Source organism: Aplysia californica, unplaced genomic scaffold (genome assembly GCF_000002075.1).
Source record: "Aplysia californica isolate F4 #8 unplaced genomic scaffold, AplCal3.0 scaffold01034, whole genome shotgun sequence".
In the NCBI taxonomy this organism is placed as follows: domain Eukaryota; kingdom Metazoa; phylum Mollusca; class Gastropoda; order Aplysiida; family Aplysiidae; genus Aplysia; species Aplysia californica.
The window spans coordinates 23,023-36,446 of NW_004798304.1; the positions used below are offsets into that span (position 1 = coordinate 23,023).

A 13,424-nucleotide genomic window follows, 5' to 3' on the forward strand; every position below is an offset into this window, starting at 1 on the left:
CACACACACACACACACACACACTGCTCCAATAAACCCCTAGTTCCCTCACGTACGTCCTGGAAGATCTCTTTTGAACAGTCTGCCGTCTGTATGAACGTGGTGTAGTTGTGAAAGGCCAGGTCCTGCGTCTCTGACAAGATCTGACTCTTCTCCTCTGCCAGCCGCTCCGGCTCCCGGGCTGAGGATCAGAGGGAGAGACACGGAAAGTTTGAGAGATGAAGATGACCTTTGAGTTGACCTTGAGTTTTTATGATGATTAAAAAGATTCAGGGTACACCTACACATGTAGACCTCTTTTTTCGTCTCCTTTAAATCAAAGTTTCTGGCAGAATCACCAAGATTTTGCCTTCTCACGAAGTCAAACATAAAAAAAAGTATTCACTACATAACAGTAAATTTAGTTCTCAATGTATACTTTAAAAAAAATAGCAATGGGGAAATTCTAAAGAATTAATTGACATTAATTTATAATCAGTACAGTGGGTGAAAGTTATTTTCTAATTATATTGACAAAAGAAGGAAAGGATACTTCCAAGTGACAATGTTCATCTGGGTTTAAATCCCTTTAAAAAAGGCATCAACAAACAAAATAACATAGTAAACATAAAAACTGTTTTAAGCAGACAAAACAGGAGGCATGAACTCACAAAGTCGATCAGCGCCATAGGAGCTGAGTTCCACCAGGTACTGCAGGAAGTCCGGATTCTCCTGCCAGCTCTCTGGGGGGACAAATTGGCAATAGACATTGGGAGGTTCAAAAGCACAATCGAAACTATAGTCATGACTTTTGTCTCTCAGACATTTGTTTCATCGCAGTCACATATGATATATTATTATATCTGATCATCTTATATTTGTGACGGCAAGGGGAGGGAAATATTCAATGACAAAGGGGATGGGTCCTATATATATGTTTTTCCGATGCCTTACAACTCCAGATCGTTGGTTTTTGGATAATTATGGTGCACACTAAAGGGCAAGTGAGTGAAAAGAGAGAGAGAGAGAGAGATAGAGAGAGAGAGAGAGAGAGAGAGAGAGAGAGAGAGAGAAAGAGAGAATTTCATGTAAAATATTTATGGAAATATGTAAAAATCCAACCACCATATACCCAACCAACAAAAAAAATTGAATATATGGAACACAACCAAGCAAGTAGATGAGATCATGCTTGGGGTTCACCAGGGAAAACCAACATTCTGCTAGTTTAGTTATGAAAATTTGGGTCACTCAGTTACACAGGCCTAAAAATAAGAAAATAAGGCAAATTCAATTTCTTAACTTAATGGTCCCTAAAAATCACAAAACAAATGGCTGCGTAAAAAGGTGGAACCACCGCTAGAGGCTATTCAGACTCAAATTCCAGTGCACGTGCGCAATCACCGGTTGTACCGTAAGCAAGGTCTTTATTCGGACTTGAAACAACTGGTAGGCTATTACACTGCATTTCACGACTACAAAGGGATCAAAACATAAAATTCATAATCAGTCCTTATAAGACAGCCCCTCTCCCCCTCCCCTTTCTCTCTCTCTCTCCCTCTCTCTTTTTCTTACTTTTTCTGGCGCTTTTTCGGTAGTTCCCACCCCGCAATTGTTATATTCGCGGGTTTTGGCCCCAAGAGTAGGGGGGTTTCAGGGGGGCTTGTCCCCCCTGACCTAATAAAAATAAGGTGGGGGGGTTTCATGCCCCCTGATTTTACCATAATTTGATGTTTTGCAGTTGTTAGTTTTGATATCTTAGCTCGCCGCGCATCAAACGTAAAGATCTAGATGTAGATCTAGGCTCAAATAAGGGGAGTGGGAACAACCAAAAAAGCCCCCTTTTTCTTTCTCCATCTTACTTCCCCAGGCCCGCCCCACCATCTCCACAACCTTTTTTTTGTGCATATATACAGTCAAACCTGTGTAAGACGGCCACCCATTGTCAAGGAGAAAAGTGGCCGTATAAGACAGGTGGCCGTCTTAGGCAGGACTGATCAAGAAGAAGAAAACAAATTATTCCTATCAGAGAGGTCCCAATCGAAAGTAGCCGCATTGTTGTTTTTGTTGTTGTTGGTGGTGGTTGTTTGTATTTTGTTTGTAATTTTTATTTTGTTGCTGATTTCGCAAAAGGGTGACAATAAAATGAAATGTATCAGACAAGGAAGACCGAGTGCGAAGTAAAAAACAAACTCCTGGGTTGCCACCACTCGGAGAACGAGCGACGTTTCTGTCACAAGTTCATGTTGATTCATGTTGATTCATGTTGACGTCCTTTGTTACTTTGTTACTTTGTTACAGACTGGGTAAACAGTGACCACTCATCTCGCTTACGATTTGTGTTTAAGTTCTGGGCGGGGCTTATGGGTTATGAGGGATCACACGCTTACCTCACCAGCAGCTGAAAATTGGTAGCTATTGGTCAACAGTAGGAGGGGCCTACGCAACATGATCGGTTGGAGGGACTACCTAACAACAGCGACAGGGGATTGAATTATGACGGCTTGCCCACAACGCCAGGGGCCAAAGCACAATTTATGACTAAACGAAATGGAGTCACTAAGGTGGCTGTCTTAGACGGGTATTATATATTGCTTAGTGTGATAGGGGTTGTGTGTTGAAATAAGGTGGCCACGGCCGCGTTGGACAGGTGCCCGTTTTACACACAGTTAAATTATATAGAAAAAACGCAAGGGGGGAAATGGAAAGTGGCCATTTGTACAGGTGGCCGTCTTATAGAGGTGGCCGTCAGGGCAGGTTCGACTGTATATAATATAGTCAAAACACTGCCTTAGCCGCATTCCTTTCTTTCGTGAGCTGTGGACCAGGCCAGGGGGGTCGGTGTCGTTGTCTTGCAGTTGCGGTCGCCTGTGGATGGCCACCTCTATTCTCATCCCGGGTGAGAATAGCGCAGGCGAGTCTTTTGGCTATTCTCACCCGGTGGGCGTTCACCGTTATAGCCTAGGCCAACCAGTGAAACGTTCACCCTGAACCACAGACTTCTACACTGTGATAACAGAATTATAGAATTCTGTGCTGTGAACAAACGTTCTAGATCTATTACTATTGTTAGTGTTAGCCTAAAAGCGTTCAATTTTGTCTGTGGGCAGTGGAGAGAGAGAAAGAGAGAGAGAGAGAGGAGTAGCGCGAGAACTTCCGGGCAAAACAAAATGGTGACTCGCGTAGTTCGGCTTGTTTCGGAAAGTTAATTTATAGCCATAGCATCTTTGTAAACAACCAAATTAATTTAATTTTCTTGTTTAACATCATTTTTTAACTTTGTTTTGGTCAATTTGATCGTCCACACCGATAGACAGTACTCAGAAAGAGACAGAGAGAGAGAGAGAGGAGGAGTAGATCTTGCGAGAACTTCCGGGCAAACCAAAATGGCGACCCGTGTAGTTCGGCTCTATTCGAAAAGTGAAATAGCCATAGCATCTTTGAAGACGATCAAATTCGCTTACTTTTGTGCTATACGAAATTTTTTCTTGGCTTTTATCAATTTGATCATCCACACCGATAGACAGTATTCCAAAATGAGGAAAAACAGGTCTTGTTTCACACCAGGGGAGAATAGCCTACGCTGGCAAGTCTCACCCGGGGTGAGAGAGGTAGATTGTATTTCTATTCTCACCCAGGGTAGAATAGCCACTTTCCCTGTGGATACACTCGCACATTCTTCCTTTCTTCACCCGCTCTTTCACTCACACTGTCTCCCCATCCACAGCTCACCGCGTCATACGTTCAAAAGTTGCCCACAGATCATGTACAGTTAGTGTGTGTATAAGTTTGTGTGTGTACATGTGCATAAAGGTGGTGGGTGTGTGGTGGGTGTTACTGAAGGTTGTCTACTGTAGGCGGGCTTGCCATGCGGTGTTCCTTCCCAGACCAGAGGCAGAATGAAAGTTGGCGCCGAACTCTCGCAATAAATAGGCAAAAAATCACGAGACCGGAAGCCGGAAACCGTTAGGAGAAATAAAGATTGGCACTATTTCTCCGAACATTCAGAGAAATAGTCACTTTGCAAAAAGAATGCCCAACCTAATCACCAGCCTTTCTGGTGCCCCCCGCATCTGTCCTCGACTGCTGAGGCTCGCCACTCTACTTTCTACTATCACTGACTAGATTCTAGATCTAGATCTCGATATCTAGATGATCTACATCTAGAATCTAGATCTAGATCTAGATCTAGATCTAGATCTCTAGCAGTCGGTGACCGGCTTTCAAGCAAGGTCTCCAAGTGTCTCAACCCTCAGCCTCAGGCCGTCAGAGAGTCTAAGGTATCGCATTACAATTGTAGAAAAAGAATCGACAGAACCCTGTATGCAATAACTCAGTTCCAATCCAACCCAGAAAACACCAGAAATTGTTCACATGACAAACCTGGAAAGGAATCTTTAAATATTGTTGTAAGAATGTTTTCGTCTTCCACGTCGATGTCAGCCATGATCACTGGTTGTTTTGCTTACATTGCCAGGTAGGCTTGCCAGAGTTTTTCAGCGTCTTCCTACTAGATCTAGATCTAGATTCTAAATAAACTAGCCTAGGCTACAAGGCGCAAAGCATTCCTTTAATAAACAAAAACAAGAATGCATAACAAACACACACAAAGATAAACATACCCCAAGAATAAATGACAAACAGAAGCAGAATATCTGTTTCACTGTTCAAGCATTCAAAGTTCCAAAGTTGATCATCACACTTTTGATGGCTGGGAATGACACCCAAGCTTCAAGCAGTAGGCCTACCATAAAATAGGCCTATATCCTACCACAATAGGGTAAAAAAAATATCAACCCTTCAAGATAAGTAAACGAGTGCTCGTATGACATCTAGTACTCACAGCGAGTTAATTATTCAACCTGGTAAAGCAGGCCGTCCTATCCGTGACCCATGTAATTCACCATTGCTTTGAAAAGAGACAACACCAAATCACATAATATGCTTGTTTGGCCTATATCCTCTTTAAGGGTTGAAAAAGAACGACGTCAACCCACCTTAAACGGTCACGGGATATTAATTTAGAAAGCACACCTAGATTCTCCGAAAAACGTATTCAGATTTACCAGGGGAAGGAACTGTAGGTAATAAGTTACAAATACAGCACTTCAGCAAAGTTTTGTCCCTTACAAAGGATTTCACTGGTGTACAGGCCGAAGGATGGAAAATACCCTCAGATTGTAAAGGACACAGACAGAGGGTGCCGTTGAGCTAGAACTTGTGTCAAACAAATGCTATTTATTTATAGCAATAAGTAATAAATTTGGCTCATTTCCATTTTGTTTTTTGGCTCAGTGTTCGCCTCACATTCAATATGTCCCAGCTTCAAAACGTGACAGCGACATAAATTAATGTTCTTCTAAAAACATATTCTCTTAATTCACTTCCTTTCCAGTAATCTAGTCAAGTTCTTTCACCTGCTTTCATTTCCAATTTCTGCCCCCCCCCTCCTCACTCACACTTCTACCTTCCTCTGGGCTCTCTCTCTCTCTCTCTCTCTCTCTCTCTCTCTCTCTCTCTCTCTCTCTCTCTCTCTCTCTCTCTCTCTCTCTCTCTCTCTCTCTCTCTCTCCAATAAAAACGTGCATCTTCACACACCCAAATAATTATCGATTACGGCACACAGGCACTTATTATAGAACAGAATGATAAAAAAGATTTATACTGAAAGAAACGTAATATGTGTAATGGAAATGCAGGTCAAAACTGGCCAAAAGCAAATTATGTGGAATGCCAGGAGAAAAGACTTTGCCTTCACAAATGAGAAGACGCCAATTATTTTTCGTCTCATCTCAAGCTCCACACTATGGCCTTGGATCCTGACCACGGCCGTTTCAGTACCCTTAGCGCGGCCGTGTTCCCTAAGTGCGGTCAACATCGTGATATGAACGCGGCCGCTTAGGTTTTGCAAAGTGATCGTGTGACTAACGAACACACACAGATACATAATATGTGGAAGTTGGGTATACATGAACATTATAGATCTACATGAAACAATTGGCTTGTTTGACTAAATGATGGTCTTCATCATCATTGCCTCTCTCACCAGGGTAGATCTATAGGCCACGGACAAACACCTTCCACCTTTCTCTTGGCGCCTGATTCAGAGATCACCCCCCCCCCCAATCCTCTTCCGCCTCCTAAAAAAACAAACACATCAACAACATTAACAACAACAGCAACTACAGCAACAACAGCAACAACAGCAACAACAACAAGACAACAGCAACAACAACAGCAACAGAAACAATAGCAAAAACGACAAGACAACAACAAAAAGCAACAAAAACAAAAATACCACCACCATCACCACCAACGACAACAACAACAATAACAACAAGTTGCAGAAATAAAACAGGTTGGGTTATGCTTTACGTTAAAACATTCTTATTACTTGCGTGATCCCTACATCCCCTCATCTTTCCACCCATCTGTTCATGCCTCTATTCGCTCAGAAGCAGCAGGTCGTCGTTTCTGTTTGTACTGCACAAAAAAAGGCGAAGGCTATTTCTCAATTTCAAGCCTCAGCGGCACAATGGTGGTCTTTCAAGCAACACAAAAAACAAAACAAATTGCAAATGTCACCGCACCATGCTATCGCCAGTGACATATTATTAGGTCTGATAATATTATAACAGACAAACATAACGGACGGGCGTCGGGGTAACAGGGTTACATACCAGGGTAATGTGGGTGATAAAAAGTAATAAATTTAAAGCAGCTTAGCGGAGAAAATATGAATGGCGAAATATGAAACTCGTATAAACCACCAGTAAGAAAGGCATAACAAAGTCTTCCGGGCAGTGTCTTCGCTGTTGCGCACAACAGACCAGAGTTTAGTTCCTATGGAGGGAAGTCTACCTTATCCAGTATCTATGTGATTCAGTTGGGCATTTCCCGCTCAGACCCGTTGATTCTGATAGCCCAGGTGAGAGCGACCTGCCTCGTAAATGATCTAATATGCGTCGCAAGCAGAAAAAAAGAGATAATCTTTTGGAGATGGACCCTAGAATGTTTCCAAGTCCCCAGAGGAATGTTTTGAACTTACGTTGATCTACACAATGGCTGGTTGGCGGGTGTTCTGGTGTGGTTTGCTTCTTCCTTCCTATCAAGCATCTATCGACCTGCTCCTCCATCTTGTGTGCTTGTTACTCTCTTGTAACACCTCTCATCTTCGGCATTTATAGGACCTTATTGTTCTGCATGGGACGTAAAAAGCTTATTAAAACTAAAACTACTTTAACTTAAGCACACCCCCTCCCCCAAATCTGTTTCGAATGTTGATCCCATTTCAGTGGAAGGCACATACCTCAAGACCTATGAGAATGACTTCTATTTCGATGAGGTTCTTTGCGGTTGTTCTTGTAAGCCTCTCTGTGGTCAGAGGTAAGATGATTACTATTCTTCTAGTTCTTGTTCTTGTTCTTGTTCTTGTTCTTGTTCTTGTTCTTCTTGTTCTTCTTGTTCTTGTTCTTGTTCTTGTTCTTGTTCTTGTTCTTCTTCTTCTTCTTCTTCTTCTTCTTCTTCTTCTTCTTCTTCTTCTTCTTGCTGTTGTTGCTGCTGTTATGTTATTTTGCGTGTTGAGTTTGGTACCGTGCTAACCATAGTCCTAGAAGACGCGAGTTTGATTCTTTAACAGAGCAGACATAAAAATATTCCTTATTGAGTGTACCACTCTATTAAAAATTGGGGTTGGTCCTGACAAACTAAGCTGGTGCAACCATGCTCCTAAATGATAAAGATGCCCACGGGAACGCGGAGAAGTAACGTAAATTTACAGTGCCCTAATGTAAGTCACTACAGGCTTTCTATGCGTCCATCTTAAGATTAAAATTACATGGCATTCTGGGAATGGAAAAACGTCAATATTAATTTGTTCCAAAATTTGACACTGAGCATGTAACTACACGTATTATCATTTGTCTAAATTCAACGCAATAATAATATTATATGTTTATTTACTGGCTACTACTATAATAATACCCACGCAGGCACACACACACACACACACACACACACACACACACACACACACACACACACACACACACACACACACACAAACACACACGCACACAGTACACACACACATAATACTGATACTGTGTTTGTGCCTGTGCGGGCGCGCGTGTGTGTCCTAATCTTTTAACCCTGTCATCTTTCAGGCTTTCAGACGTCCTCATGGGAAGGACAACTCTTCCAGGAAGAGACAAGGAGGAGAACTCGGAGGGACGAAACTAGTCCTGGCTGTGATACGGTGAGCAGAGGGGGTGTGGTGGGAAGGATAAGGGGAATAGGGGTGGGAGTGTGTTTGTGGTCAAGCAAGGTTGGGAGAAGAGGGGTATTTTTATCTTTTTTTTGGGGGGGGGGGGGGTCAGCTACGTATGGTATAAAGGGAGGGTATGGGGGACGTATTCAGCTAAGGTTGGAGTAAAACTAAAAGGGAAAGTGATATTGCAGGAGAGAGAGAGAGAGAGAGAGAGAGAGAGAGAGAGAGAGAGAGAGAGAGAGAGAGAGAGAGAGAGAGAGAGAGAGAGAGAGAGAGAGAGAGAGAGAGAGAGAGAGAGAGAGAGAGCAAAGTTTGGTGAAAAAAAAACGTAACAGAAAGTGAACGTAAAGGATTATTGTTGAATGAAGAAAACAGAATGCATGATTTTGATATTGCATATTGGGGTTGGAGTTTTTCTGCTTATCACCATTGTTTCGTGTGTTTTTTTCAGGCTTAAGCCCATGTTGTCACTCTCTTGTACGATGACATGTAATAGATTCTGCAGGTGTTCTTCAACTTCTACTATTAGGACTGTGTCGTCTGCATATCTTAGATTGTTTATATTATGTCCCCCTATCGAGATACCTAGCGTTTCTTCTATGTGTCTCATGATATTTTCACTATACTGGGAGAACAAGTCTGGAGAAAGTACACATCCCTGTCTGACTCCTCTTTTAATCTGTATGTATTCGCTGATATCGTTTTCTATTCTCATTGCAGCAGTTTGATCCTAGTACATGTTCTAGATAATCCTTAAGTCCCCCCGACTCCTACTCCTACCCATAACCATATTACTCGGATCCAGCAAAGAGAGAATAAAACTTGCAGGACAGGGTGAATGTCCAGTTACCGGACTGCAGGCTTGCAACACAGGGTGGTCACTTTGATGCGTCCTTCAAATAGACGCAACCACTCGTATTAAGTGTTTTAAAAAGCCTAAACAAAACTACAGTACCCCCCCCCCTCAACCCCACCAACCTCACCCCAACTGCACAAGGCCTACTTTGTAAAAATTGTAGTAGCAGCAGCAGCAGCAGCAGCAGCAGCAGCAGCAGTAGTAGTAGTAGTAGTAGTAGTAGTAGTAGTAGTAGTAGTAGTAGTAGTAGTTAGTAGTAGTAGTAGTAGTAGTAGTAGTAGTAATAATAATAATAATAATAATAATAAATAGCATCTGTATAGCGCATAACCCCGCTCGACAGCAAGCTCTATGCGCTTTACACTAAATTATTACCCCAGCAGACCATAGAACACTCAGAAACATTCTCAGCTTCCCGGGAAGCATACAGTGCAAGCAGCTGTTTAAGCGCTCAAACACTAACAAACTGACAAGATCTTTCACTGTCTATAGCTGGGTACCCATTCCCACCTGGGTGAAGTGAGGAAAACTCGTGTAAAGTGCCTTTCCCAAGGACACAACGTCGGGTCCCTGACAGGATACGAACCCACGACCTTACGGTTGCGAGTCCGAGAGCCTAACCACTAGGCCACCGACGCCACTAGTAGTAGTAGTAGTAGTAGTAGTAGTAGTAGTAGTAGTAGTAGTAGTAGTAGTCTACTAACAGTAATAGTAAAAACAATACTATTATTAGCAAAATAATAACAATAAGGAAACAAAATAGCCAATCGCTTTTCAATGACACAAAAAGTACAGTATGCTATATGTTTTACAGTGAATTTCAAATAGGCTAAAAGCTTTCTTCTCTTCCTTTTCTCATCTTTCGCCTTCTGACTATCAGATGAACCAGTGCGCGAGAACGTTCTATGACTTTCAAGCCCCTCTAAATGTGTGGAGGAGGATGAAGATAGGCCAGCCCCTGGGGGTCACAGCCGAGAACTTGGATGCATTTTGCCAGTGAATCATCATCATCATCATCATCATCATCATCATCATCATCATCATCATCATCATCATCATCATCATCATCATTATTGTTATTATTATTATTATTATTATTGTTATTATTATTATTATTATTATCATCATCATCATCATCATCATCATCATCATCATCATCATCATCATCATCATCATCATCATCATCATTATTATTATTATCTTTAATATTGTATCATTATTATTATTATTATTATTATTATTATTATTATTATTATTATTATTATTATTATTACTCTCGTTGTCATCATCATTATTGTTATCATCATTTATCTCTCTATCTCTCTTTCTCTCTCTCTCACTCTCTCTCTCTCTCTCTCTCTCTCTCTCTCTCTCTCTCTTTGTGTGCGTGTGTGTGTGTGTATGTGTGTGTGTGTGTGTGTGTGTGTGTGTGTGTGTGTGTGTGTGTGTGTGTGTGTGTGTGTGTGTTTGGTTAATTTGAAAAGAACACGATAGGTGTCTAATCTGGTGATGCAACACATGCATCCTATTAATTGAAAGTTAAGATTCACAAACTTCATGTGTATCATTCATGTGTAGAATTTTATGATGTAATTATTCGAATTGTTGCTACTTCGATTTTGTCTATCCAAAGTTTGAAAACAAGACATTTTTTCCCGAATGTCGGGAGAACGAAATTTCTATGCCAACAAACACTTTAAAAATGTCTTTATAACTTCCTTGTTTTTTGCCTCAAATTTGATGAGACAATTAATTGTCAAAGTTTATGATTTCATGAGATATGAGCGTAAATTTACTTACACAAACAGAACATTCACAAATATTAAAAAAATAATCACTTGTGATTTCAACTACTGAAAAGAAAACCCAAAAGTCCACTCACCCCCAAAAGAAAAGCAACAAAACAAAAAACAAAAACAAAAAACAACAACAAAAAACAAGAATAAATAAAAAATAACACCCCCAAAAACAAAACCAAACAAAACAACAACAACAACAACAACAATGACAACAACAACAACAATAACAACAATAAGAACAACAACAACAAAAATCACTTGTGACTCCAACTACAGCTTGGGAAAATCAAAAGCCCACTCATTTTTCTGCAGGATCTTGGGCGAGGCTTTGGACTGCGTTGAGAGCGACCCTGGGGCCATGCAGTGTGAGACGGACTCTTCAGTTCCTCACTTCACTGAAACTGGAAGACCATACCACACGTACCTCTGTGCTGCGGAACGGAGACCACGTGAGACCAGTGACAGATTTAGCCAGACATCATACATATAGATGTTTAAGGCAGATTTAGTCAGATATCGGACGGACAGAGGTCAATGACAGACTTAGCCAGATAACAGACAGACAGAGGTCAAGATCTGTGATAGATTTAGCCAGGTATCGCACGGACATAGGTCAAGGTCCATGACATATTTAATTTGATAATATACGACAAAGATCAGTGACAAATTTAGCCAGATATCAGACAGACAGAGGTCAAGGTCAATGACAGATTTAGTTAGATAACAGACAGACAGGCGTCACCAGAGGCCAATGACAGACTTAAACAGACACCCATTTTTTAAAAGTAACTTTCCCACAGCATCACTTGTGAAACCAAAATCGCCATTTACCTCATCTCTTGTAAAGTCTGCCCAGCCTAATAATACATTGGTCAAACTGGTCAATTACTTTTCTTGAAATAACAAAAGCTACTTCCCTTGTTTAATAGAGCCTGTAATTTTTGTCTCCCCTGACAAAATCAAGAATACCTAAAGTTAAATATGTGAATTCTGCAAATATCTGACCAAGCTAACTACGTTTGGATTCAGCACATTAAATTCTATAAAACTTGAGAGCTTTCGTTGCTGCCTTTTTTCATTGTTCAGTGTATTTCAATGCTTAGGTCTACGCTTACAGACAACCCCTAGCCTTTGGTTTGTTTTAATTGCCAAGTGTAAAATCAAAATCAAAGTCATTTCTATCTATTCTAACGACAGCATGCCGTATAAATGCAGTTTCTCAATCTTTAAAATTTTGAATCGTACATTTTCTGCTTGCGATGCTTATGTTAATGTTATTATTGTTTTGTCTGGGGTTTATTTCGCGGAGGGAGACATACGGATAGCATACCAATATGTAATTAGTGTGGCTAAGCTTGGAACAAAAAATCCTGACTTTTTCGAATCCTCAGTTTGAGCATGGAAATTCTGTTATTATGTAAGACTTTTTAACAGGGCCACTTTGGCCACTAGACTAGTTATTGAAACTTGGTTGATCCCGATTTGTTTCGTCAGCTAAATATCTTTAGAATGGTATAACACGTTTATTACTCTCGTCATGGTGGTAGATCATGGTTTATCTTATTAGTGAAATAATTGCCAATTGTAATTTTTCGTAAGATCATGGTTTATCTTATTAGTAAAATAATTGCCAATTGTAATTTCTCGTTGAAACCCAGGATTGCAATTTTACTATTTCACTCGTTGGATAAATCATGATCTCCCACCATAACCCATTATGTAATACATTCTTTATAATATGTATAATACTGTGACACAAATTCCATCCAGTTGTCCTGTCCCTGGCTGACGTTCGGTGCTCCCTGAGTGTCAACTACCGACTTATCTACAGTGACTGTCTCGCACAGATTTACGCCGCTTCCATGGCTGCCCTGGGGCGGTCCAGGGTCTTGGCCAATAGAGACAGGGGAAACTGTCCGTAAGTTGTTGTCTGTTTGGCTTGTTTGTTTCTTTGTTTGTTTGTTTGTTTGTTTGTTTGTTTGCTTCATATTAGTTATTGTTTATTTTTTGTTTTTGGTTGGTTGTTTGGTTGTTTGCTGCGTGTTTGTTATTTGTTGTTGTTTATTTTAGTATTTGATTGTTTTTTTGTTGTTGGTTGGCTGTTTGTTTTGTTGCTTATTTGTTTGATATTTCATTTAGTTTGTTTGATTGTTTTGGTGACAGTTACCCCAATAAATCAAAAACGAAACAAAACGAAACGAAAGAAAATTAGAAAAACAAACACACCCCCAAAAAACTAAACCCTTCTGAGTTCAGTCATGAGAGTTCAGAGAAAACATAAAAAATAGTCTACAGTACGTTTGTACCATTCACAGTGCTCTCGGACTCCTGTTTTTTTTATATTGAGTACTCACAGACCAACCCCGTCAATGGTTTTCGAAGAAAAAATAAAAAAAATGTAGGTCTATCTGGTTCTCTTAGTCAAACGTTTAAGGCCATCGATATGAGACCAAAAATAAACATACAGATAAAAAAAAAAGACAACAACAACAACACCAAAACATCATCATCACCAGCAACAAC

General features: G+C 40.6%; 2 protein-coding genes across 2 annotated transcripts in view; one reads left to right on the forward strand and one right to left on the reverse strand.

Annotated features, from left to right (window-relative positions):
* The window catches only part of LOC101857988 (conserved oligomeric Golgi complex subunit 8), a gene marked incomplete in the record, with an annotated part of 17,925 nt that extends 13,472 nt beyond the window's left edge, over window positions 1–4,453 (reverse strand). The window contains 3 exon segments of the mRNA XM_013089748.2: window positions 56–180; window positions 650–721; window positions 4,362–4,453. Coding sequence (XP_012945202.1) covers window positions 56–180; window positions 650–721; window positions 4,362–4,425 — 261 coding nt within the window.
* A 2,315-nt stretch (window positions 4,454–6,768) lies between these two features.
* Window positions 6,769–13,424, forward strand: part of LOC101857294 — a 7,207-nt gene continuing 551 nt past the window's right edge. The window contains exons 1-6 of the mRNA XM_005111264.3: window positions 6,769–6,905; window positions 7,273–7,363; window positions 8,143–8,234; window positions 9,983–10,098; window positions 11,214–11,350; window positions 12,672–12,819. Of these exons, the coding sequence (XP_005111321.1) occupies window positions 7,297–7,363; window positions 8,143–8,234; window positions 9,983–10,098; window positions 11,214–11,350; window positions 12,672–12,819 (560 nt within the window). The 5' untranslated portion in view covers window positions 6,769–6,905; window positions 7,273–7,296. The remainder of the gene's footprint in view (window positions 6,906–7,272; window positions 7,364–8,142; window positions 8,235–9,982; window positions 10,099–11,213; window positions 11,351–12,671; window positions 12,820–13,424) is intronic.